This window comes from Folsomia candida, unplaced genomic scaffold (genome assembly GCF_002217175.1).
Source record: "Folsomia candida strain VU population unplaced genomic scaffold, ASM221717v1 Fcan01_Sc034, whole genome shotgun sequence".
NCBI classification, from domain to species: domain Eukaryota; kingdom Metazoa; phylum Arthropoda; class Collembola; order Entomobryomorpha; family Isotomidae; genus Folsomia; species Folsomia candida.
Window position 1 is genome coordinate 189,314 of NW_019091226.1, and position 26,345 is coordinate 215,658.

Consider the following 26,345-nt stretch of genomic DNA (forward strand, 5'->3'; position numbering starts at 1 on the left):
CTGGGCTGGAGCGGAGCGTCCATGGACCACAAACTAACCAATGACCCATCAGGGTTATGCGTCCGTACTTATTAAAATTATTTGCTAAGTTTAGAAAAGATCCAGCTTTTCGATTTCTACCAATATAAATACAGTCCAAGTATAAGTAAGTAAATACATCTAAATATGTACATATGTAAACGCTGTGGTACAAAATGTACCAAAGCGTTTATTTATAATTGATACCCATTAGAAAAAATACATATGCAAATATATTTCTCCGATTTGTCGACTTGGCAAGGTTTGTCCATAAAAATAGAAACACAACATGTCACAATGCTTATCATCTTCAAGGAACTGTCAACTGTTCAAGTCCCCAATTAGTGTAAACATGTCCTATGCAATTTAGAAAATTATCTGATGTTGCAAAAATACCTTACCTACTTGGTTTTACTAACCTTCCCGTGCACTAATTTACATATACCAATAATATGTATATAATTTACGAGACAACGGACAATTTGCATGTCGAATATGATTTTTTATTATTTGTGTATTTGCCTGCAAAGTGCATTCACTTGTACATTTTTAGTTCATCTTACTGCATTGTAAGTATTTTCGATACCATTTTTGGTAAAAAGAAGATATGAAATCTAATCTTGTGGAACTTTTCTTCCGAAAATTTTCCCAGATGCAACCCTTAATCCCAAACGTAACACGATATTTTAGTCTAGCATTTTTTTCGACAAGTTATTCCCAAGGTTTTAAATTCTTCTTGGCAGAGTGTCCCCTCCTTATCAGAGTGCTGCCGTTCAATTTTGACCAAAATGAAGGCAGACTTACTTCTCCGAGGAGGAGAAAAGTGGACAAAATCGTGTTCTGGGCGTCATATGCGGTGATTATCGTTTACACCGTGTTTTTCCTTTGGAAAATCTTGGGGTACGATTTTGAACTTTTAAAAAAATACATAAATCAGCTTGTTTTTTTTAATTGTTAAAAACCCTTTCTTTTAGGCGGCTTGGAAATTATGAGGGGACTTCAATCAGTATATCGACCCCAGAGGAAGAAGGAGAACATCAGACCATCATGTTTCTGGGAACGCTAAGTTGTTGTTTTTTCTTCTATGACACGACACTGTTGTTACCTGGAGAAACGGCTGCAGTTTCGGCCATGATCACGGAAACGTTTGAAATAGAAGCTGATTTAATGACAAGAACAGGTATATAAATGAATACATGTTTGTACGAATGTATGTACATCTGATTTTGGATTTAGGACATATAACTAACATATTTGTAAAAATTTCGCACAAAATGTGTGAAGTTTTGCGGGCAGACATGCCACGCATATGTACATTCATATTTATGTACATACATATGTAAAAATGTAATAACTAAAATAATTACAATGTCATTTAAAAAATAATTTCCTAGCTGGATCGCCTCCCCACGTCGAAACCATCATGAGGATCCTTCTCGCCATGTTATTCGCCTCAAGGACGAACCTACCCTTAATCATGGCACTCTTGAGCATCATTATGCCCCAGTTCGGTTTATCATCTCTTTTTCCCGCAGCTAATTTTGAAACCCACTTATCAACCCTGCTAAAAACCATGCTGGTCATTGTGGAAGGTTGGTTCTGGTGGAGTGGCTGCTGTTCCGTTCTCTTCACAAATATGATCGGCTACATGGTTCCCGTCATGGTAATTAAGGCCATATTGGATCAAGAATTGGGGGAAAACGGTTCAAACTTTTGCAGCCTAAAAACTAAATACCAGAGATACCGCGGACTTCAAATTTTCGTCAATGTTTTCAACTCCTGCTGGGAATCGCCTTTTATCCTGATTTTCCTCCTGGGCTGGACCATCGTCATTACTCACAGCTTATTCGTGCTGATTCACTACCACGAGAAAATTGGAATTTTGACCCTAATGGTTTTCGCAAATTTGACCATTTACGGTATAATTGTGATTGGAATGTTGCACATTTTCGCGGCACCGTATAAAATGTCGCGGGAGGTGGTGCGTGAGTGGGGGCGAATGGGGGGAAATAAGAAAATTTTACGATCTTGTGCTCCATTAAAAGTTAAAATTGGCCGTGTAAATTTCTTCGATAAGTTTACTTCGCTTTTGGTCTTGCAGTTTTGTGTGACGGGGGTGGTGAATTTGCAAGTGGGGATTGGATAATGCCCTTGTAAAACTCAGGCAGGTAGTGATTTCTCGGTAGTAAATCTGGTACCGCTGAGGAGTAAAATTATACCGGTCCGTAAAACTTTGCTACGTATATGGTAAAACGTTAATACCGAGCTATTACTATACCGTATTACTAATCAATACCACTTGATGTTACTTGAATATTGGATTACCTATAATCGACATAATCGTTAACCTCGACATATATTACTCTACCGGTACGGTAATAACAGGAATTACCGTTTAGTAATGTTGCACAAATGAAAAATTTACAGTTCAGAAACCAACTACTTGGTTACTACCAATCGGGTAGGAACTTATTATAAAATTAATACCAGTACGGAGCGTATGTACATATGTTGCTCAACCAGATTTGTAATAGTGTAGATGGATACTGATATAGAATAAAAACTTAACAATTCATTTTTAAAATTACTGCCAATTTAAAAAATGCAAACCCATTTGCATAACTTATGCACATGACATATGAACATACATATTTAAATATTACATATGCACACCTTGGACACATGAAAATGAATTTTACTTGTTTAAAAAAGTTAATTATCTATTTGTCGGTTCACAGTTTTTCTACGAAATTATGGAAAGTTTTTTTTCAAAACTGGACAATATGTAACATATATAAAATTTAAATATGTCCCTGTTAATGAAAGTCGTTTGCTAAAATTAGCAGAAGGTCAAACTTTTCAAATTCTATCAATATGCAATCCTAGTCTATGTATGCAAATGCATATGTATATGTAAGTAGATACGTACACAAGAATAACCTGATACCAATGATACCCATAAACAAACAAATATATGAAACATATATGCAAATCTGTATGATTTGGCAACTTGGCAAATTTGTCCATGGAAATAAACACATAACATTTTGCAATGTTTATCTTCTTCGAAGAGTTGTCATATATGTACAAGCCCACAATTAGTAAATATGTCCCATGCAATTTAGAAAATTGGCTGAATGATATTGCAAAATCCTCTAGGGAACATGCATAAATTATATTACACAAAAAAATCCGATTTCTCAGACCCTACCTCTTCCTTACATGTTACGCGTTACACCCCTGCCTGTCACGCGGAACCCTTACCCCTCCTCAGCCATGCCATAATTTATGAACCTCCCCTTACTTGACTTACTGTAATCATTTATACCCCGAATTCGTGATAATTGACGAGACAACGGTTATTTCCCATGTCGGATATGATCCTTCATTATTTATCCAAAGTAAATATGCGTATCTATGTACATTTGTCCCTTTTTAGTTCATCTTAACACAAACATATCTTCACAGCACTTTCGATTTCATTGTTGGTAAAACAACATGAAATTTACTTTTTTAGAATATCTACCCCTAAAGTTTTTCCAGATGACAATCTTCATTCCAAATTTCAAGCGACATTTTAATCTAGTATTTTTTTCGACGAGTTATGCCCAAGGTTTTAAATTCTTATTGGCCGAGTGTCCCCTCCTTATCAAAGCATTGCCCTTTAATTTTGACCAGAATGAGGGCAGACTTACTTCTCCGAAGGGGAAAAAGGTGGGCAAAGTCGTGTTCTGGGCTTCATACGCGGTGATTACCGTTTACACGGGATTTTTCCTTTGGAAAATCTTGGGGTATGATTTCCAACTTTTAATGCACAAAAACACTCTCTTAAAAATAGTTCTGCCATTTTGAAAAGGAAATACACTCTAAATTCTAAATAAACTATACTAAATCCAAGGTAAACTTTACTCTTTATCAAGTTAACATTACTCTGGATTTAGCATATTTTACATAGAATTAAGAGCGCATTTACTTATCAAAATGCTGGCATTATTTTTAAGCGTGCATACACAAATTAATTTTTAGCAATTATTAAGAACAATTTCTTTTAGAAGCCCTGGCAGTAATGAACTGAATTCTATATCGACTTGTACGGACGAGGGGGAACATCAAACGATCCTTTTTTTGGCGACGCTAGCCTTTTGTTTTTTCTTGTACGACACAACGCTTCTGTTGCCTGGAGAGACGGCCGCAGTGTCTGCCATGATCACAGAGACTTTTGAAATAGAAGCGGATTTGGTGAGACTAACAGGTAAGTAAATGCGCCTGATCATAACTTAATTTATAAGTATGTACGTACATTTACTAAAATACGCAATTATCTATTTGAGTCTCATAAAATAAAATAATTATCAGGTGGGTCACCTTCGCATTCGAAACCATCATGAGGGTCATTCTCGCCTTGGTATTCGCTACAAAGACGAATCTACCCATAATTATGGCACCCTTGAGCATCGTCCTACCCCAATTCAGTTTATCATCTCTTTTTCCTTTAGTCCATTTTGAAACGAATGTTTCAATCTTGATTAAAATCATCCTTGTCATTTTGGAGTTCTGGTTCTGGTGGAGTGGCTGCTGCTCTGTCATCATAACAAATATAATCGGTTATATGGTTCCTATAATGGTCATTAAAGCCGTATTGGGACGAGAAATGCTGGAAAATGGTGCAAATTTTCGCAGCCTAAAAACTAAATACCAGAGATACCGCGGACTTCAAATTTTCGTTAATGCTTTCAACTCCTGCTGGGAATCACCCTTTATCCTCTTTTTCCTCCTGGGCTGGACCATCGTCAATATTCACAGCTTATTCGTGCTGATTCACTATCACGAGAAAATAGGGATTTTGACCCTAATGGTTTTCGCCAGCTTGGCCATTGACGGAATAATCGTGATCGGAATGTTACACATTTTTGCAGCCCCGTATAAAATGTCGCGGGAGGTGGTGCGTGAGTGGGGACGGGTAGGGGCGGGAAATAGGAAAATTTGGCGGTCTTGTGCCCCACTCAGGATTAAAATTGGAAGTGCTAATTTCTTTGATAAGTTTACGTCACTTTTGGTCTTGCAGTTTTGTGTGACGGGTGTAGTCAATTTGCTTGTCGGGATTGAATAGTGAATTGGACATGGTTACGCAGTTAGAAATCTGGTATCCCCAGGCAGATATTGCTCTCCCAGTCTTAAGGTTGCTACCGCTTGGTATTAAGATTATACCGGTCCGTAAAAATTTGCTGCCGATATGACAAAACTTTTCTGCCGAGCTGTTACAATTAATACACCGTATTAATACACGGTATTACATACATTCATACATATCAATACCAATTTTGTGGAGTCATAAATACATGATTTAGGCTTGGTATTATTATACTACTTGATTTCGGAGAGTGTTCATAGATAAATACATACGAAGATGGAAAACTTTTTTCAGGTAGGAATATCGGATTTTTGTTTAAATTGATTTAATTAACTTAAACGAGTTTTTCCGAGAAGTTTGACCCCAAAAACAGACAACATGATCAATGGATAAAATTAAAAATTGAAGTTGTTGACAAAGTGGAGTATGCACATAAATGTGTACCTTATTTAAACACAGACCAGTCAGGATTAATTGTTTTTGGTTCAGTATTGTAGAAAAATTTGAATTTGGAGTGCAAATATTGGACGTAAATTGGCAATAAATGACTAGATGTAAATAAAATCCGTTTTTTGACAGTTCTATGAATGTGTATAGGTATGGATAGTTTTATTTCACGAAGCATTTTACTTTGTTAATCAGACCTATAGTTTGCATGGACTTTCATCAATGGTATATGTATGCCTAAATAATTCGTGTCAATTTACACCCAACAATTCTCTATACCAATCTCGCCCCACAATTCGGACTCTATATCAATTCTCACTTATTTAGCAAATACATGGTCCATCCATAAAAATGCCCCCACCTGAACCCTAACTCCTTTCATACAATAACCTCCTTAGATATGGGTGTACATATGTACAGTATAGGCAGAAAGTCATTATACCCTTATACTTTTTGTACATAAAGCCTCATATTGTTCGAGAAGCTTGAGAGGATGAACTGCAATTTTGCACAATTACTTACTATGATGTAAGGTTTCCGGAACCATACTTTGGATAACGGCGTGGCACAAGCAACGACATGGTGAAATTATATCCAAAATTCCGACAGGAAAAAAGTCTTTATACCCCAATTAAAGTTTAATAAAAATTGTGTTCATAATTTGTTTGTGTTAAATAACAGTCAAATTAGCACCTGGCATGTCCTCCCACATCCTTTAGGAGGCAAAAACACATCTTGGCATCGAGCCAAAAAATACGCTAGTGACAGAAGTGTCCTAATTCTCCTATTCAAGCTATATGGCGAGGACCAGTCCTTTGAGGTTGGATAGCATGTGCTGTGTAATTTTGGGCTTCACCATTGACCATAAATGTGCATTATCATGCTGTCCGATGATTATGGATGGCAATTCAACAATCAATCTCCTTTGTTGAAAACCAAATCTTCAATAATTTTGATGTATGCTTTGGATCGCCTTACTATTTGAAAATATAATTAATTCCCAACGGTTATTTCCTCACGTTACCATCAAATTCCAACTCAGAACGTCGCAGTAGTAGTTGGAGTACATTATTACTCCGATTGTACTAAAGTTTTGGACGTCCCTCCAGAACGTCACGCCCAAACAATTCGATTTTCACCCCATTCTTAATGGTCACCGTACTGTAGTTGATTTTGTCAGCGTCTCGTTACTGAATCCATATTCCACTGGTCCCAATTTGAACCAAACAGGTTGATGTTGACGTCGGCGCACAATATCAGGAGTTTCTAACATTTAGCCGTCCAATTATCGTTATTTTTAGCCCATCTAGAGCTGTCTACAATATAGGCCTCGCGGAGAAATAGAATTTTCCATGTTGCTCGCTATGCAAATCCATCTTACGCGATCCTACCCTTTGTAATTCGCACAGAAACTCGAAGATTATATTCTTCCCTCGTTTCCAAGTTGATTTTTGGTGAAGATAACCGTGAAATCTTTGGCTTTTGGAGAACTTGCCGTGATCCGTCCATGGGGGCGTGATCCATGTACATGATAAAGCTGTTAAATTCCATTCGATCCCAAACATTTTGCAGTTCTGGACTATTCTGGCAACTCATCCATTCTCAATGGGTAATTAGTCGGAAATTCTTTGATGTCGAAGCCTTTCATCATCAAAATTTACGACAATTTGTCTCAGGCCGGGGTTAAGGTGTTTTTGAGTGATTATGAGCTTATATTAGTAACAGACAACTAGTTCAGCATTAGACAAATGCTATTTTTCAATTAATGATGACTCATTTGGTGCGTGATGAGCGATTTAAGAGCATGTGTTCAAAAATTATATTAACAATATCAAAAAGTCAAAGGGTGTAAAGACTTTTTTCCTGTCGGAATTTTGGATATAATTTCACCGTGTCGTTGCTTGTGCCACGCCGCTATCCAAAGTATGGTTCCGGGAACCTTACATCATAGTAAGTAATTGTGCAAAATTTCAGTTCATCCTCTCAAGCTTCTCGAACAATATGAGGCTTTATGTACAAAAAGTATGAGGGTATAATGACTTTCTGCCTATACTGTACGTATGTAGGTTTCGGCCTCAAATATTTAGTAATGAGAATGTCCAATATTCTTTCACAAACATGAGTATAAACTAATTAGGATAAGAAAGGCAAGTACAAGAACAGAATACGTATAATCCTTCCTACCTTTTTTTTCCTTTTTGGTGATATACCGTAAATACTCTATTTATTGCCGGGCTAAAATCCAACAAAACTGGGGGTCAAAGACCCGGCTACAATTAGAGACCGGCTAAATTTTGTTCCGCGCTAGTTTTTATTTTTAATATTATTAAATCACATACAATTAATGTTGACTCAATTTGAGTTCTCTTATTTAACAAGATATGCCACCAGTAAAACAATTCAGTTTAAGTTGAGGTTGGGTTTAGCTGTTTGTTTTTTTTAAATTTTTTCTCATCATTAAATGTATTATTGGTCAAATGAAATTAATAGTTTTGTAAATTTTGGCCTAATTCGTAAATTCACCGAATGTGCAGCATTTTGTTTTGGATGGGCTATGAACCGGGACAGAGCTGACAAGACAGGTCATAATTAGAAACCCGGCTATAATTGGAGACCGCCCACAATTAGAATAAGGCTATAAATAGAGGTTCTACGGTACGAACATATGTATGTACTTATGCTCATCCACATTTTTTCACCCACATTTCATCTCATCCACATTCATGTCCCTGCTTATGTTGGCGTAGGCTCAACGTTTAATTTACTCCACTTATAGCTGCATTATAAGTTGCAAATATTTGTAATTTAACCTATGTATGTAGTTCTAATTACAATTTGAGACCTCAACCTCCGGCATTGCCAAACCTGAGTGTACAGAGGACATACCACGGGCTTTGCTCCAATTACATACTTGATTAACTAATGGATTTAACCACCTTCGTATTTTCCGGGCTACCCGTGATAATTCAACATTATGCAGATTTCTACAAACAACGCGATTTGGACGCCACGCTAAAAGAACTAGAATCCCAACAAGGCCTACCTAAAATTGAGGAATATGACTTTATTGTGGGCAAGTAAAATAAGTAATTTTGAAATGTTTGAAGTTGGAAAAGTAAATATTTTTTAGTAAACAATTATTTATGCTAAAGTTGGCGCCGGAACGGCGGGAAGCATTGTGGCGGGCAAATTATCCAATAGGTTCAGCGTCCTTTTACTTGAAATGGGGGGCGACACACCCCCACCCATTTATCCGGCGTATATCGGCTCCATCAAGTCTTACGATATAAGAACACATCCTGCAATCAACGAAATTTATAACTCAATACCTCAATTAACGTCAGCGTTGGATGATAATGGGGTAAGGTGAATATCTGTAGATTTGACGCTAGGTCTTTATATTTAGTGATAACGGTGTATTGTAGATTGCCACAGTCCACGCGGGTCGAATGCTGGGTGGTTCAGGTTCCCACAATGCCAACGTGTACAACCGGGGTTCTCCGTTGGACTTCGACAATTGGGCGAAACTGCTCGGTGACCAGAGTTGGGATTATAAAAACATGCTGAAGCACTTCAAAGATTCGGAAAATTTTGTGGGGCCACTGGTCAACGAGGGGCAACGCTACGGTAAGCAGAAGAATTAGAAAATTTAAATTTTCAAAACTAAAAATTTCCGGTGATTTTTTTAAGAATACTACGGACAACGTGGACCCTTCAGGGTGGGTGTGGACGTTCCCGACTTTTTGGAAAATTGGAGCAAGGCTGCGAAAGAACTGGGATTTAACTTTAGCGATGCAAATGCCTACCAAACACCTTGTAAGTATGTAGGTTGCCCCGGGGTAGTAGGAATATTTCCGGTATCCGGCATGTTTTTCTCAAAAATTGGATAAGATAATATTTTCCTAGATTTTGTCAAATTTTTCGTAAGATTTTGAGTTTGAAGCAAGAAAATTGAATATGCAAATTACTCAGCCGATTCCAGCCAGATCCGGGTACCGGGATATCCCTAAATAAATTGATAAGTGATTAAAATCTGTTCAACTTCTTAGCATTTACTGCTCAATCGGTTTCCCTTCGCAATGGATTAAAGGAGACCACTTACGACGCGTTTATTAAAAGGAAGCTTATTTTGAAACCCACAATTCACAGATACTCGCAAGTGGAAAAGGTAAGCCTTAAAAAGTAAAGTGTGGTCACACGCTATGTACAATGCAAGATTTTGCTAAGATAAAATCCCCTAAATCTCCTTTAGTTACGGATTTGGGAGTAAGGTTTTTATTAGAAATTGCCGGAACAAAGAAATATTTGGTGACAAAATTCTTAACATGTTTAATTTCAGAGACAATTTCGGTTACTAAGAGAGATTTTCGAATTTTTCCCAAATGAAAAATTTTCCATTGTAGCGAGACATTTAAACCACCCTGTACACAATTTTTTCCCCCAAATATGTAGCAATTTAATCCGAATAATATAGATGCTAAAAGAAATTTACAAATAGTAATACTATGTAAATCTACAGATTTTAATTGATGACAACAACACCGCTTATGGAATCGCTTATACTCGTCACGGAATACCGCAAATTGCTCATGCCAAGAGGGAAGTTATCGTTTCCGCGGGGACATTTGGGTCCCCCCTCCTTCTAATTAAGTCTGGAATCGGACCAGCAGATGTCCTTCAGGCTGCTAAAGTAAGAAAAAAATATTTATTTGGAAATTCTAGGACAAAACTCGGAAAATAAATGTAACAAAAGTTTTTTGGGAACAGTGAGACAAAAATTATTCAATAGAGAGCATCGAACCCTTGAATTTTTAAAAACCATTATTTTTCTGTTTTTATGTAAAAAAATACAGAGATTAACTATTTTCATTCCCCGTATCGTAAAATACGTAAGTTAGGACGGTGACGTTAAGATTTTATTATCGAAAATCGCCTTACTAGCACAATGATTTTAGGGGGAAAAAGTGTGACAAAAATTATTCCACCGAGACCTTCGACCCTTCTAATTTAAAAGACCGTTACTTTTATCGTTTTCGTACTAGAAAGATTATCTTTTACTAAAGTACAACTGATCTACACAATCTTATACCTATTTTTATAACAGATTCCAGTTAAGAAAGATATGCCCGGCGTCGGCCAGAATTTGTGGGATCATGTCATGCTTATCATCCCCTTCCACAGGAATGACCCCACCTATCGCGACCCCAATTTCGAAGAGGAGCTCAAAAAATTCCAAAATAATACTAACAATCGCCAAGGCATTTTCGCACATCACCATAGAACGCAAGGCTTTGTGGTTTCCTCGTGGGCCAAATCGGACGGCGAGGAAGACTGGGCAGACCTTCAAGTTCAGCTTATTGACCAACCCTTCATCAAAGAAAATCCAGACACCGTTCTTTGGGAGACTACTTTATCGCGCCCAAAAAGCGTGGGGGAATTCCTCTTCAACACGACCGCCTATCTCGCGGGGGAAACTGCGAATGGAAAATTGGGGAACAGCAACTTTAAATATTTTAGTGATCCGACCGATGTGGACGCCAATATTGAAGCTATTGACCTTGGCCTAAAGGTTATGGAGGGGACGGAAGCATTCAAATCTGGCGGGTACAAGTTGGACGAGTCTCATATTCCCCAGGCTTGTCGGGGACTGCCCAGTAGGTCGGCGGAAATGTGGAAGTGTGTCCTTCAAAGGTTGGGGACAACGCAGTGGCATTGGTGTGGGACTTGTAAGATGGGGAAGGACAGTGATCCTATGGCTGTGGTTAATTCGAAAATGCAGTAAGTTTTTTTTCAGGAATTTTACTATAATAGTAATATCCGCTCCGACCGGAATTAAACCCGGGCTTTTACACTCTTATAAATCTGGTATTAAAATAATACCCAGCGGAAATATGACTCTGCCAATATGGTGTTGATATTATCAACATTACTTGAGCAGAGTCAGCCAAATTGCTTGTCACCTTATCAACTTGATAAGCAATATTTAAGTGTACTATTAGATAGCTCGGAATTAAAGTTTTACCATATTCGTAACAAATTTTTATGGACGAGGATAAATAATTTTAATTAATACCAAGCAGTAGTAACTTAAATACCGAGAAATGAATATCCGACTGGCTATACCAGATTTATTAGAGTGCGGATTGCAAGCATTCATACTGATATTTCAACATATTTTAATGAAACTTCTTTCTTTTAGGGTACTCGGGATTACAAATTTGCGAGTTATTGATGCGAGTGTGATGCCAAAGATTACAAACTCTAATATAAACGCGCCCACGATGGCGGTTGCGCAGAAAGGGGTGGCAGAAATATTGCGGAGGCATCACGTAAAGGAAGGTGTGACGGAGGAGGAGGAGTAAATACATACGAATTTTTACTCTCCCTTGTCGAAGTTCATAAAATTTTCATGTATATAAATATGTAATGTTTACATCGTTAAAATTGGTTAACAATTGTTGAGTACATATTTATTTAAATCAAAAACTTGTGAATTTAATAAAATTTAAATTTATTTAGTATCAAGAAACCTAATGATTATTGAATCAATTTATCTTATTTATTTATGTATTTGCTGCCCGAGGCTGTCAACTGATGATGGAAAAAATGACAGATTTTGACGCCTTTTGGATATGTCGTAGCAAAAATGCTCACCCAACAATGCCCACTCAATATGGGTTCCGTCCAGCCATAAAAATTCCCCCAGCAGAAACCTCCTGACTCCTTTGAGACAATTGCCCTTTTAGACATATCTATATTTATATTAAGGTTTGGGTCTCAAACATTTAGTCAAAAGGATTTCCAACATTCTTAGAATAAACTAAATTAGGGCTGGGAAGGTAGCTATGTACAAGAATAGACTACCCCACTACCTGTTTTTTCCTTATTGATGATACATATGTACGTTTTGCCGTATCCATACATATTTAAATATATTTAATTGGCGTGCACATTTTTTCACCCACATTTTTTCAACCCTTTCAAATTCATTGTTTCGTCATTCTCCCTGGATCCTAAGTAATCAGAGCAGTCCAACAAATAGGTAAGAAGCGAAATGTGCATGTGGCATGGCATCATAGTCTAATTAACTAAATTATAATCTTGAAATATCTGGAATTCAATTATAGATAAAGCCAGAGGATAAAAGAGAGTACAAATTTGCCCTTAAATCCACCACTGACACAGTTATCCCCCAAATATTCAGGGCATACCAAGTTTTGTCCCAATTCATTAATTAACCAATGGATTTAACCACCTTTGTATTTTCCGGGCTACCCGTGATAATTCAACATTATGCGGATTTCTACAAACAACGTGATTTGGACTCCACGCTAAAAGAACTCGAACCCCAACAAGGCCTACCTAAAATTCAAGAGTATGATTTTATTGTCGGTAAGTAGATAAAATAATTTTGAAATGTTTGAAGTTGGAAAAATTAAATATTTAAACAATTTTTTATTTATTTCAAAGTTGGCGGCGGAACAGCGGGATGTTTGGTGGCGGGCAGATTATCGAATAGGTTCAGCGTCCTTTTACTGGAAATGGGGGGCGACCCACCCCCACCCGTTTATCCGGCGTTTATCGGTTCCAAGATGGCGTATGATATAAGATCACACCCCTCAATTAATGAAATTTATAAGTCAATACCTCAATTAACCTCCGCTTTGGATGATGACGGGGTAAGTTGAATCGTTTTTGAAGAAGTCTTACATCGGAATACTAAAATGCTCTCCATTGCATTCATTCGCACACAGTTGAACTTTTACAGAAATTGTGTAGGAATGAGAAATAACGGTATAGTGCAAAAATTTGGTGACCCCGGTCTCCATCGAAGGAAACATTTCCCGGTATAGCCCCAGACGTACTCCTTTGTACTACGCGACCACCATATCAATGCACCCGTCAAATCTCACTCATACTTTTCTTCCCCACAATTGGGAATTCTGAGAAACTACGCCACTGTCAGTCTCGAAGTTCCCCGTCAACATGATTTGAGGGAAATTGAGACTGGCAGTAGCGTAATTTCTCAGAATTCTTAATTTCTGTAAAAATTCAACTGTGTGCGAATGGAGAGTATAAAGACGGAGGGTAGCCACCACCATGGCCTAGCACGCAGGCTTTAGTGCTTCCATCTTACGCATCGGTATTTTTAGGGCACACTCAATTTAATTTGGTACCCCTTGCTACTTTTTGATCTATGCACAGTAAAAACATATTGTACTCCCAAGACCACATTTCATTATTCAATATTCTCCATTCAAAATTTATACGGCAGCTTTTGTTCTAAAGTTTTTAATGGAGGGGGTGCGAAACCTTTCCATAGAGATTTTATAGCAAATGAAACAAGACTATGACTTCATTTTAGAAATTTGAATCAGTGCGACAGCTACTTCACAATATTCATTTGACCCGATTTTTATCGCAGATTGCCACAGTCCACGCGGGTCGAATGCTGGGTGGTACAGGTTCCCACAATGCCAACGTGTACAATCGGGGTTCTCCGCTGGACTTCGACAATTGGGCGAAACTCCTCGGTGACCAGACTTGGGATTATAAAAACATGTTGAAGCACTTCACAGATTCTGAAAATTTTGTGGGACCACTGGTCAATGAGAGGCAACGTTACGGTACATAAACAGAACAATTAAAAACTAAAATTAAAACTAAAACTAAAGTTTCTTTTTATAGAATATTATGGGCAACATGGACCCTTAAGGGTGGACGTGGACCTTCCGGAATATTTGGACACGTGGATTCTGGCAGGGAAGGAACTTGGATACAACTATAGCGATCCAAATGCTTACCAAACACCTTGTAAGTAGGGTTGCCCCGGGTAGTAGGAATATTTTCCGGGTACCCGACTATCCGGCACCCGGCCTGAAATATATCCTGTGTGCACCGCTACCCGCCGGGTATTTATAATAAAAGGACCTTCGCAATTCTCTCTGAAATTTGCAAAAATTTTATACGTTTAAAAGAATTTTGAAATTTGTACGAGAATTACCATCTTTCCAAATTTACACCGATTCCTTTCAAATATTTTCTTTTATGCCAAGTAGAAAAACGTAAGCCATGGGATTGGAGATTTTTTCTAGGGTTTTGACTTTTACACAAGAAAATTCAACGTGTAATTACTCGGCCGGGTAAACCGGGTATTTGTATACTCGACCGGGTATCCACTGAAATGGGTGTCCACTGACTTTTTTTAACTCCTCTTTTTTAGCGTTTACTGCTCAATCCGTTTCCCTTCGCAACGGGTTAAGGGAGTCCACTTACGACGCCTTTATTAAAAGGAAGCTTATTTGGAAACCCACAATTCACAGATATTCACAAGCAGAAAAGGTTCGTACCGAATTTTTAATTAACCTTCCGTGCAACGTTGATTTCAAAAATATGTATTACACCTGACAACAACCAGTTAACATTTCCAACCACTTTCCAATTTTTTAACAAAAAAACAGGAAAAATTCACTTGTTAACATTGGTCAGTGCAGACAAAGTTTCAAAATTTTAGAAAAAAAATACCGAAAAAATTCCACCTTTGAGTTTTCCAAAGAAACATTCTTCGTTTTTATAAAAATTCTGGAGTCAGGGTAATTTATACGTGCTATTATGCATACATTTGTACTTTGTCGTTAAGAGGTTAAGAAACTCGTTAAATATGTTTTTCCATAAAAATGTTACAAGAAATTTTAAATATTAATTAATTCACAGATTTTAATTGATGACAACAACAACGCTTATGGAGTTGCCTATACCCGTCACGGGATCCCCCAAATTGCTCATGCAAAGAAGGAAGTTATCGTTTCCGCAGGGGCATTCGGGTCCCCCATCCTCCTAACGAAATCTGGCATCGGATCAGCAGATGTCCTTCAGGCTGCTAAAGTAAGACAAAATATTTATTAAGAAAAAATAAAACCTTATATAGTAAGGAAAAGATTTTGGGAAAACTGAGACAAAAATTATTCCACGGAGAGCTTCGAACCCTTGAATTAAAAAAAAAATCGGTCCTTTAATTTGCACAGTTTTTGTGTAAAAAATAGAGTTTTTGCACAATATTTTACTGATTTTTCTAAAAATTTCAAATTTCCAGATTCCAGTCAAGAAAGATATGCCTGGCGTGGGTAAAAACCTTTGGGATCACGTCATGCTTGTCCTCCCCTTCCGGCGGAATGATTCTTCCCATCGCGACCCAAATTTCGAAGAGGAACTCAAGAAATTCCAAAGGAATCCAAGCAACCGCCAAGGCTATCTCGCGCATCAGCGCAGAACGCAAGGCTTTGTCGCTTCCGCGCGCGCCAAAGCGGACGGCGAGGGAGACTGGGCAGACCTCCAAATTCAGCTGGCTGACCTACTCTTTCGCGAAGATTATCCAGATACCGTGGTTTTGGAGGCTTGTTTAGGGCGCCCAAAAAGCGTGGGGGAATTCCTCTTCAACACGACCGCCTACCTCGCGGGGGAAACTGCGAATGGGAAGTTGGGCCTCAGCAATTTCAAGTATTTTAGTGATCCTACCGACATGGACGTGGTTGTTGAGGGGATTAACCTGTGTATCAAGATTATGGAGGGGACACAAGCTTTCAAACCGGGCAGGTACAAGTTGGACGAGTCTCATATTCCCCAAGCTTGCCAGGGGTTGCCTAGAAGATCGGCGGAAATGTGGAAGTGTGCCCTGCAAAGGTTGGCGACAACGCTGTGGCATTGGGCGGGGACTTGTAAGATGGGGAAGGACAGTGATGCTATGGCTGTGGTCAATTCGAAAATGCAGTAAGTGACATATTTTTTACGAGTTTTACATACGTACTTAAGTACCAAAATTAGGGTCGGCCTATCCGATCCGATAATATCCTATCCATCGCGAATCGGATAGTTTTATCTGATCCTTTACTTAACATGGGTCGGATCGGATGGTATCGGACCAGATAAATGTTATAACATGTAAATAGTCGGATAATTTCGGATAATCCGATCCGCTCGGATTGAGTCGCAAATTTTTACGGACCGGTATAATTTTAATATTGTATGAATGAAGCGATAGCGGCTTTTTGTACTTTGAAATCAGTGCCTTCCTGAAGATTTCTAAAACTACGGGTTACAAGTATTTACAGGGAGATACATATTTCACCAACTCAGCAAATTTTAATGATACTATTTAATTTTCAGGGTATTTGGGATTACAAATTTGCGAGTTATCGATGCGAGTGTGATGCCCAAGGTGACAAACTCTAATGTGAACGCCCCCACGATGGCGGTTGCGCAGAAAGGGGTGGAAGAAATATTTCGGAAGCATCACTCCTTTCCGAAAGAAGGCATGACTGAGGAAGACTAAATACACATTTTATAGAAATTCACGCTTATCGAATATGAGTTTTATCTACATTAATATCATTGAAATTGGCTAGTTATTGTTGAGCATTTACTTAAAGCTAAATACTATGGACAAATGTTTAAATCTTTATTTATTTAATAAAGGTTGAGTTTATTTGGTATAAAAATTGTTAACATGTAATATGCAATTACTTTTTAAATCTGGATTTTATTACCCCAAATAATTGTTACATAATACATCGTGTGAGGCATTAATTTAATTTTTCTTAAAATATTCTTGAAGATTTCCTGACCGTTATCTTTCAAAAAACGAAGGCTGAATTAAATACCCATTTATTTTTCTAATATTGTTAAAACCATACATTACTATATGTATGTACTTACATACATATATAAGTTGTAAATATGCATATGTATATAAAATTATTTCCAGCTCAGGATTAGCTAAAATGCATGTCTGACTGTACTTATCTAAGAACTCCTTCTGAACTCGAACATTGTTTGCATCTCTCCATCGTTATCAGCGACATTGAATTAAATCCCACTTGTTTAATAAGTCAGAATCATGCTATCCATTACTCACCTCAGCTTCAGTCATCGCACCATTGGAAATATAATAAAAACCGTACAAAAACAACAGTTAAAGTGTTGTACATTATTCATTACAGCTCAACTCGGGATTTCTGATGTTGAAATGGCATCATGTATCATTGACGCAATTAATTACAATAGGATATCGTGACGATGTTTCATTGCATACAAATATCGTATTGGACATACGAATATGTACCTGTAGCAATCAAGATAAGCAATCCATTAAATATTTCGTCACGACTTGACTTGACTTGTCCTGTCCTGAATGAAATGAATGATTCATCACGATCACAACTCGTTAACAAACACTTGACTTATTTTTATGTACAGTGTCACATCCCGATAAAAAAGGTATTTAATATCCATCATTCGAACAGGAATGATCAAAAAAAGGTGGAAAAGTTTCCCAAATTTGTAATTATTAAAAAATTCCTAGAATAACCTATAACTAAATTCTGATCAAAATCACCTAATCAAAATTTTACAAAATGTTCCAAATCAAACCAATTGTAGTAATTGTATCCTCATTTTTGGTCTCTTTCCTCATCACACAAGCTGACGGACTTGACTTTATTCTAGAAAGTGACCAAGATTTCGAGAAGTACGGATTTTACTGTTCCGTTCACAATTATCCGGACGAGACATGTCAGCTGAAAAGCGTCCCTAGTCCGGACCAATTGCCGGACTATTTTCAACCCCGATTTCGAAACCTTTCCTGGACGGAGGAGGATGTCACGCGAGGTGGGCGAGTGTTTTACGTGGAAGGGAGCGGAATTGGAAAAAGGTTCCTCTTAAGGACGAATCGGACTATGATGCCAACCGCGAAAATTATTATGATCAAATCCGCCAAATTTTATACGGAGGTGTATCAAGGGTTCGGAATCTGGGTAAGGGGTCAGATATGAATCATCATTACCAAAATTAACAATAACTTCTCAGCTCTGAGAATTTATTTTAAAATTCTGGACGAAGAATTTGTAGAGCAGGTCGTTCCTACATAATTAAAAAAAATATACACTCCAAATTTTGACCGGTTTTGACGGAGATTTCAAGTTTAAGAATTCTTCAGAAAAATTGGAGCTCATCGAAATTGGCATTAAAACTCAAAGCCATTCTGTTAATCTATTTACTTACTGAATACAAATTCGGTGCCATAATTTTAAAATGCATTCCTAAAGCAGAGAAATGATTAAAAATTTACTAATTTTGACGGTGAGTCACCGAGCCTGTAAATACCATGATGCATTTATTGATATTTACATTGCCGTATTTGCATAAAATTCATGTAAAATGTGTATCATTAAAAAATTACGCATTTTTCAATTTGTATAAAATTACAGAAGGGCTACGAACCTGAGCAGTGGTACTTTCCTGGCTCCGATCCTGACTTTACTGGGACCTGGATCGCAGCAAAGAAGGGTCCAATCGACGCATTTGGCGATATGGTAAATAGAAACTTCCCGCTTTGCATAATTTTATACCAATTTTTATCATAATTTTACCCTAATTGCAATTTTATGTTAATTCTCATCTTCAGATTGACATCATCCTAACCCACAACCAGCTCAATGAACTCACCGTCTTCACCAGCATCCACATCTTGCTAGACCCACCTCCCGTCAAAACCGACGAAATCACCCAGCCCGCCGATTTCGCCCGGCTTGGCTTCACTTTTTCCGCGCCCGACGCCGAAATCCGAAACGTCTCCAGTGGCACCGGCCTTCCCGCCTATTTCCCCGAAGCCTACAAATCTTTGCTCGTCAATGACGGCGAAACGATCATGTGGCTCGAAGTTGACGCCACGCTGCCCTTTCGTCAACACAGATTCCACTATTTCCCCGAATTACCGAATAGCCCCGAAAACATGCGACCTTACCCGGCCGTCGTGCAAATTTCCTTTTTCGGACGTACTACGCCCCTGTTCACAAGTAGTTTTGGCTATGGCCCGCACATGAATTGGGTCGGGGACAGATATTTGTACACGAATTTTTCCCTGAATTATGACGAGTGGGGGTTGGGCGTCAGTGGGAACAAGGCGATGCAGCTGTACTACTTTATCGAGTGGGATGGTGTTGGATTGTTCGCGTATAATAATCATATCGATGAGATGTCGGTATTTTGGAAGATTTCTTTTAGTTATTACTATTGGGAGGAGGATATCGTGACAACGACGACGACGACAACGACGACGACGACAACGACGACGCCACGACCGACGACGTCGACTTTACCTACTACAACGCCCACTACGACCGATGGAGAAACGACTACTCAAGAAATTACGACGCTTATTGTTCCTTCGACGAGCATTGAAACGACGACTACGGCGACCACCACAACAACCATGACTACAACATTGTCCACACCAGCGACAACTGCGTCCACTGGGGTCACGTTAATTGATAATTTGAATATGCTTCTATTTTCGTTGTTGACAACGGGATTTTTTGTATGCAAATTAAATTAACTATTAAATTCAGTATTAAATTAAATTAATATTGACATTCAGCGATTATAAGTTTGACTTATTCCATATTAAAATAGAGAATTTATGGAATTAAGCGATACTTACAGTATCGCTGTATCGGTGCATGCAAAAAATGTAAAAAAAAACATTTGTAAATTTGCCTTGTAAAAAGTTTACAATTTGTATAATAAATAAGCATAGTTTAGGTGGAGTTGACCTATGTATCCATGTATTTATTTACATATCAAAAAGAATGAACACAGAACTTAATTAAAATATGCAAACATTTCTTAAAACTTGACAAGTTATGCTTTACACTCAATTTTAGAGAGATATGAGAGAGTTTTGACAAGTATGTCCATTGCAAAAAAGACATTTTCTGTGCAATTTTGTTTGATGCAATTTCATATAGAACCCACATGGGCTCCATGTGAAATTACATGTAATCATACATACATACACACATATGTAATTACATGTCTTTTATTCACTCGGCCTGAGTGACACTCATTACTTAAGTGAATATTTGCCAATTCTTCATCCAAAAGTTAGCGAATTAGTCCTCTGAAATTGTGCTTATTTCTCAGCTTTCGATTCATATGTAATCTTGGTAACAACACAGGAATAGATGATTAAATGCTTTTTTAATATATATACATACATAAATACATGATTTACAAAATCTTCCTGGTCGTAATGGTTTAACAATTTAATGAAAAATTAACTTGATCTTTACGGATTCATCAAGTCAGTCTCTCGCTCCTCCAATTTCTTCTGAAACCAAGGCCGACATAATATTCTGAAGATAATCACATAACGGAGTATCATACACGGTAATGAAATATAAAAAAGGTTGGAAAATAGTCTGCACGAGAAACACGATGCTGAAAGAGATGCCCACGATTTTATCCGGCTTCTCCACAACGGGCAGGATGATGGGAGGCTGGTGAGAATGTGGGTAAGATTGAAAGTTCCAACAGGTACCCAGGTGAGTATGAAAAATATCATATGACAAAACACAAAGCGGACGCGTCGGATCAAATGCAACGGAATGTTGGTAGGTATCGGCTAGAAAAAATTGATTAAAGCTTACTCCAGACTTTCATCTACTGATATTTAAGTAAGTAATTACTTACCTTGAATATGAATAAAAATTTCATACGAAATCCGATCCGCTGCATTGCTGAGATTTTAATTTAATCAGATTTATTTAATATAAATATAAATAAATATATAAATAAATATAAATATAATAAATAATTACATAATTAAAAAATCTCACCCGCGCACATGTCCCACCATTCTGCGAACCAGTGTCGTAATTATAAGTCCAATATACTGGAAGTGAGATTAGAATTGCCGACATCCATGGAAACAGAAGGAGAAAGCTGCCCGATAGAGATTTACTTTCTCTCGACTTTGTCAACTCGGAGAAAATGACGACCATGCAGAATGGATAAATTGAGACGAGACTTCCTAGAAAGCGAGATCAATTTTGAGACGTTTCATCTCAACCTTCGTTAGGCACGTGCATATATAAGTTTACGAAGATCCGCTTACGAACGAAAAACATGTCTTTCATGTTTAACAAGTTTTTATAATTTCGGAGGCAAAAAATTTCTCAGAAATGATCAAAGTCTCCTCATAAGTTAACGTGGTTACGGAGTTACGATGGTTGACATGAAACGCTTCATTAATTAGTTTAATGCTGTCCTAGTATGAAATGCATATGCAAAACTGTCTGTATTTACATAAACTTGACTTACGAATCCCCACACCACACAAACCGCAGCTCCATTCCCCCGGGGGAACGAGATTAAGTTGCCTGATTAGACGGAGAGTTGGGCTCAGAACGACGAAGAGGAGAGAAACATTCAAGTTGAAGAAGGAAGATCGGCTAATTACTTGCCTAAAATTAATTAATTGGTTTAATTAAATTAAATTAAGTGACAATTTGTTTAAAAGCAATATTTATATATGTACACACCGGAAGTTTGTATGTTTCAGGATGACAAGAAATGCACAAGTTTCTAGTGAAATGAAAAATAATCCTAGTAATGTTAAGATAACGACGTCCACGTACTTATCCGCGATAAGGTCAATGGTCCTCAGGCTTTCACTGACAAGGATTAAGTCGTCGTCGGACTTTGATGCTTTGATGGAGGACAACGTTTTATTACTGGGAGGACAACCCATGCTGATCTTTTGTTAAATAAATATGTATCTACTCTCCATTCGCACACATTTGAACTTTTACAGAAATTGATAATTTTGAGAAACTACTGCACTCTCAGTCTCAAATTCCATCAAATTATGCTAACGGGGGAACTTGAGACCGACAGTAGCGTAGTTTCTGAGAATTCTCAATTTCTGCAAAAGTTCAACCATGTGCGAATGGAGAGTACGTCTTGATTTCTTGTCTTGGCAGGAGAAAGTGAAAAGATGCTCACGGTAGGAGGGTTCATGGCAAACTGAGACGAACATATTCCGTTACTGTACATATGTATGTACATACATAGATAAAATAAGATTTGGGAGTGTTTGATGTGCAAACTGAATAATTTCGTTCGTTTTTTCGCAGTCTGTCTGCTTTCACTTTATTTCAATTAGCATCAATGCATACATTTACATACGTGTGTATCAGTGTTTCTGCTGTTAAAAATATGTACCCACACGAAATTAGAGGATACAAATGTTTCTTAATAATGTCCTGGTAAAACAGCTTATTTATGAGATTTTGTAACCGTCATACCTAGGATTTTACCCATAAAAAATCGCCTTACAAAGCTTATGATTTTGTTTTTTCGTAAATTATTTTATGTGTAATACAAACGATACGAGGAAATAACGAATACCCATATGCCAAGTTTTTCAATACTTATGTATGAAAGTCTTGAGAATATTTATGAAATTCCCTGCACGAATTGAATACCATCCATTTCATGCCTTTTTCTACATTTTTGTGCACCATACATACATAATAATAATGTTTTCACACAAAATACACACTGTTACATATACATGGGTATGTACATATGCAGGCAGGAGGTGAAATGGGATTGGTGAAAGTGCTGCTGGAAAACTTGATCTGCACGGGAAGAGCAGCATTATTCACTGTTAAAAATCCGGTATTGCCACGCAGGTATCGATTTCTCGGTATAAAAGTTGTTACCGCTTGGTATTAAAATTATACCAGTGTATAAAAATTTGCTGCCAATATGGTAAAACTTTAATACCGGGTCATTATTACACGGTATTACTTATCAGTACCGTTTTGTTAGAGTCATATATCAATACCGCTGCGGTATTACCGCTTGGTATTACTTCAATACTGGATTTCTAAGAGTGTAGATGTGCATGTAAATCCGTAAAAGTGTTATCTAACCGATAGAAAGTTCACCGCTGTGGGAACCACTTACATAAATAAGTTCAAGTGCATATAAGTATAACGCACGTATTTAGACAGGTGCCCTGAAAGTCACGTCTCTTAAAGAAGCTACTCGAACTCAAAGAAGGTGCTCGGAGCACTGTTTTATCGAGGTGGTTGGTAAAATTGATAATTTGATTGACAAATAACTAACGGCGTAAAGCAAATTGTGCATGGAAGAAACCGTCACAATTTTGGCGTGGAAAACAAAATATGTAACAATTTCTCCCATATTGCGTACCATTGTAGCATTAAGTCCCATTAATCTGTGTCAAAACTTAATTAGGATTAAGATCTGCGTATTGACCGTATATAAACCCAATGCCAAGCCCGAGTTATGTATACGTGCCCAACGTCGCATTTGCCTTCCTACTTAATCATGTATCACACCCAATTTCTTCCCCTGCTTAAATTACATGTAAAAATTTGTCAATTTCTGCAATGCGTCGCAATTACGTGGGACGAAAAGGAGGAAACATTCATACAAACTAGGAGCCCTAAGCAAGCACGAAGTTTCAAGTGGCAATGTACCTTGTCACTATTTTATTGCGGGGCAATGCTCCTCCACACTTCATTTGGACGCTTCTCACAAACGGATAAGTTCCAAGGGGCCTTGTTTCTAACGTTGGCTATTCTAGCCACAGCTTCGCGTTTGGTCATGGACAATTCCGGGGTTCAGATACTTAAGGCGGAATAGCATGCTGGCTGATGCGGGGTTTTTTGTTTGAATTGTTGTGTCTCAACTTTCCCTTCCTCCATGTATTCAAATGGCGATTTTGAAAAATGTTCACCGCCTTTCGTTTTTAACAATATGAAGATATTAATTCACCTAAAAATCGGTAATTTTTAGGCTTACATAGTTAGGAGATAAAAATTTTGATTTTTTTCTTCAATGAGGAAATATTTAAATTTTATTGATTATTTTTCATCTATTTTATATTTATCTTCTTGTTGAAGAAAAAAATCAAAATTTTTATCTCCTAACTATGTAAGCCTAAAAATTACCGATTTTTAGGTGCATTAATATCTTCATATTGTTAAAAACGAAAGGCGGTGAACATATTTCAAAATCGCCATTTGAATACATGGAGGAAGGGAAAGTTGAGACACAACAATTCAAAAAAAACACGTGATACAATGCCACGTTAACAAAAACTGACGAAATATTCACCCCTTCTTCAGCAGGTTGTTATGTTTGAATAATTAAAGTATGGGTACCATGCATACCATAAAGCAAAGCGGACCAAGTGTTTTGACCTCCTAGGGAATTATATTGAAAAGTGATAAGGTAAATATTTCACATTTATTGCGGGATAATGACGAGGCCGATTAATTTTTTTCCTCCCCTGGCTCGTACATACATATATAAATATATTTAAAAATACGAAGTGCGTGATTTGTGATCTAAATATAGGTAGCTGCATACATATATGTAAATTGCAGAAAATGCCTTGATTCGAAAATTTATGTACCTAGATATATACATACCCGATCCGCAAATATCATTGAATTTGCGCAAAAGTGATATAGCAAATCGGCTGCAACCGATGGCCGCCGAATTTGTGCAGATTTGTTGGTAACTGTTGCGCAAAATTGATTATCAGTTCAACGCATTATTTGCGGGAGTTTTAACGCAGAAATCATTATGAATTATTGCGCAATTTCTGCACATATTTCTACCGTGATTTTCATGCGAATTATTTGCAACTTTTTCATGATTCTTTTATGCAATTTCTATGAAGAACTTTAGAATATTTTGAACGGATATAATATATTAAACGATTTATTAGTAGATTCGAACAAATCCAATAATCAGTTATTCAAAAACTCCATTAAAACTATAAATAACTAAGCCTAGATTTTAAAATCATGACCTTGCTCGGAACAATAATGCTGTTCTCAGGAACCTAATTAGAAGAATTGCCCGATGGTTGCCTCTTTCCTTAAAGCTGGTCGATTATTTGAAGTAGCATCGGGGTCCGGGTCAACATTTGATGTTTCCTCTGCTAAGATGAGCATGCTCCTGGCTTCTTCATATATTTCTAAGTGGGAATAAAATTTAAGTTTAGCTCTGACTAGATATATTTGATGGTAATGCATTTTTACCATAACTTCCTAAAATTCTGGAGTAAGGAACTTGTTCCCAAACGTCTTCAGATCTTCTTTCATTTATTCGGCCATAGGGACGCCACAAGGTCAACAGGAATAGAATTCCCACTATCAGGCATAACCTCGTCGATTGAATACTTACAATCCATATTTTATGTCTGAACTCTACCCTTGATAACAGGGCAGAGGAAGTCTGTACGATTGACCACGAGTTAAAAAAGAAATGGCGAAGGGGAAATAATTATGCAAAATATTCGCAAAATCAATGCAACTTTCTCGTCTTCCCTGAGCGAAGAAATGTTGTAACTTTGACCGCAGAATTCACGCAACTTTTGTGGCCAACATCATCAATTTATCACTTCATCGGTGGCAGGCATAGAAGTTGCGTGGTTTATTCGCAGGCTACTCTCAGTTTTTAATATATGCAATACGATGCACATTTTCTTCGTCATTTTTCAGTATATTTTTAGCAGATCATTAAGTTGCTCATAAAGTACGCAAAATCTCAGCACCTTATGGCAATTTCCGCATTGCAACTAAATGCAACGCAATTTTTGCGTAGTTCTCATATTTCGATGTTGATCGGGTATTTCGATATTTTCCGTAGATTATAAGTACACTAAATATCTTTACTCAATTATTTAATAAGCAAAAATCTGATCATTCGTTCCGGCTACAAAATATCTAAAACTTTAAATTAAATAATGTAATAATCGTAGATAATTGCATAACCAAATTACAGAATATACAACATATGTATCCAGATGTTCCGCATAAAAAAGCACAAAATAAAACCCATAATCTCATTTTCAAATGAAATCTTT

At 37.4% G+C, this 26,345-nt stretch overlaps 5 protein-coding genes across 6 annotated transcripts; 4 read left to right on the plus strand and 1 right to left on the minus strand.

Annotated features, from left to right (window-relative positions):
* The first annotated feature begins 557 nt into the window (after positions 1 to 557).
* Positions 558 to 2,552, plus strand: LOC118439364. Its single transcript, XM_035860614.1, has 3 exons — positions 558 to 918; positions 993 to 1,198; positions 1,413 to 2,552. Exons 1-3 carry the CDS (start codon positions 626 to 628, stop codon positions 2,162 to 2,164), a joined length of 1,251 nt encoding a protein of 416 aa, XP_035716507.1. The 5' UTR covers positions 558 to 625; the 3' UTR covers positions 2,165 to 2,552.
* A 5,594-nt stretch (positions 2,553 to 8,146) lies between these two features.
* LOC110860829 (oxygen-dependent choline dehydrogenase) lies at positions 8,147 to 12,120 on the plus strand. Its single transcript, XM_022109945.2, has 8 exons — positions 8,147 to 8,669; positions 8,749 to 8,957; positions 9,022 to 9,223; positions 9,287 to 9,412; positions 9,646 to 9,764; positions 10,116 to 10,286; positions 10,701 to 11,374; positions 11,796 to 12,120. Exons 1-8 carry the CDS (start codon positions 8,519 to 8,521, stop codon positions 11,956 to 11,958), a joined length of 1,815 nt encoding a protein of 604 aa, XP_021965637.2. The 5' UTR covers positions 8,147 to 8,518; the 3' UTR covers positions 11,959 to 12,120.
* A 378-nt stretch (positions 12,121 to 12,498) lies between these two features.
* LOC110860730 (oxygen-dependent choline dehydrogenase) lies at positions 12,499 to 17,083 on the plus strand. Its single transcript, XM_022109827.2, has 9 exons — positions 12,499 to 12,638; positions 12,724 to 12,988; positions 13,067 to 13,275; positions 14,022 to 14,223; positions 14,285 to 14,410; positions 14,820 to 14,938; positions 15,311 to 15,481; positions 15,690 to 16,363; positions 16,760 to 17,083. The coding sequence occupies exons 2-9, from the start codon at positions 12,838 to 12,840 to the stop codon at positions 16,923 to 16,925; spliced, it is 1,818 nt and encodes a 605-aa protein (XP_021965519.1). The 5' UTR covers positions 12,499 to 12,638; positions 12,724 to 12,837; the 3' UTR covers positions 16,926 to 17,083.
* A 744-nt stretch (positions 17,084 to 17,827) lies between these two features.
* LOC110860812 lies at positions 17,828 to 20,196 on the plus strand. Of its 2 annotated transcripts, XM_035860639.1 has the most exons (4): positions 17,828 to 17,911; positions 18,098 to 18,405; positions 18,859 to 18,963; positions 19,056 to 20,196. In XM_035860639.1, the coding sequence occupies exons 2-4, from the start codon at positions 18,328 to 18,330 to the stop codon at positions 19,983 to 19,985; spliced, it is 1,113 nt and encodes a 370-aa protein (XP_035716532.1). In that variant the 5' UTR covers positions 17,828 to 17,911; positions 18,098 to 18,327; the 3' UTR covers positions 19,986 to 20,196. The 2 variants fall into 2 exon arrangements, with proteins under 2 accessions (XP_035716532.1, XP_021965615.1); XM_022109923.2 differs by having other exon boundaries at positions 17,871 to 18,405.
* A 416-nt stretch (positions 20,197 to 20,612) lies between these two features.
* LOC118439385 lies at positions 20,613 to 22,211 on the minus strand. Its single transcript, XM_035860640.1, has 5 exons — positions 21,973 to 22,211; positions 21,752 to 21,894; positions 21,268 to 21,461; positions 21,122 to 21,168; positions 20,613 to 21,053 (listed from the first exon to the last, which is right to left on the minus strand). The coding sequence occupies exons 1-4, from the start codon at positions 22,179 to 22,181 to the stop codon at positions 21,142 to 21,144; spliced, it is 573 nt and encodes a 190-aa protein (XP_035716533.1). The 5' UTR covers positions 22,182 to 22,211; the 3' UTR covers positions 20,613 to 21,053; positions 21,122 to 21,141.
* Between the last annotated feature and the right edge of the window lie 4,134 nt (positions 22,212 to 26,345).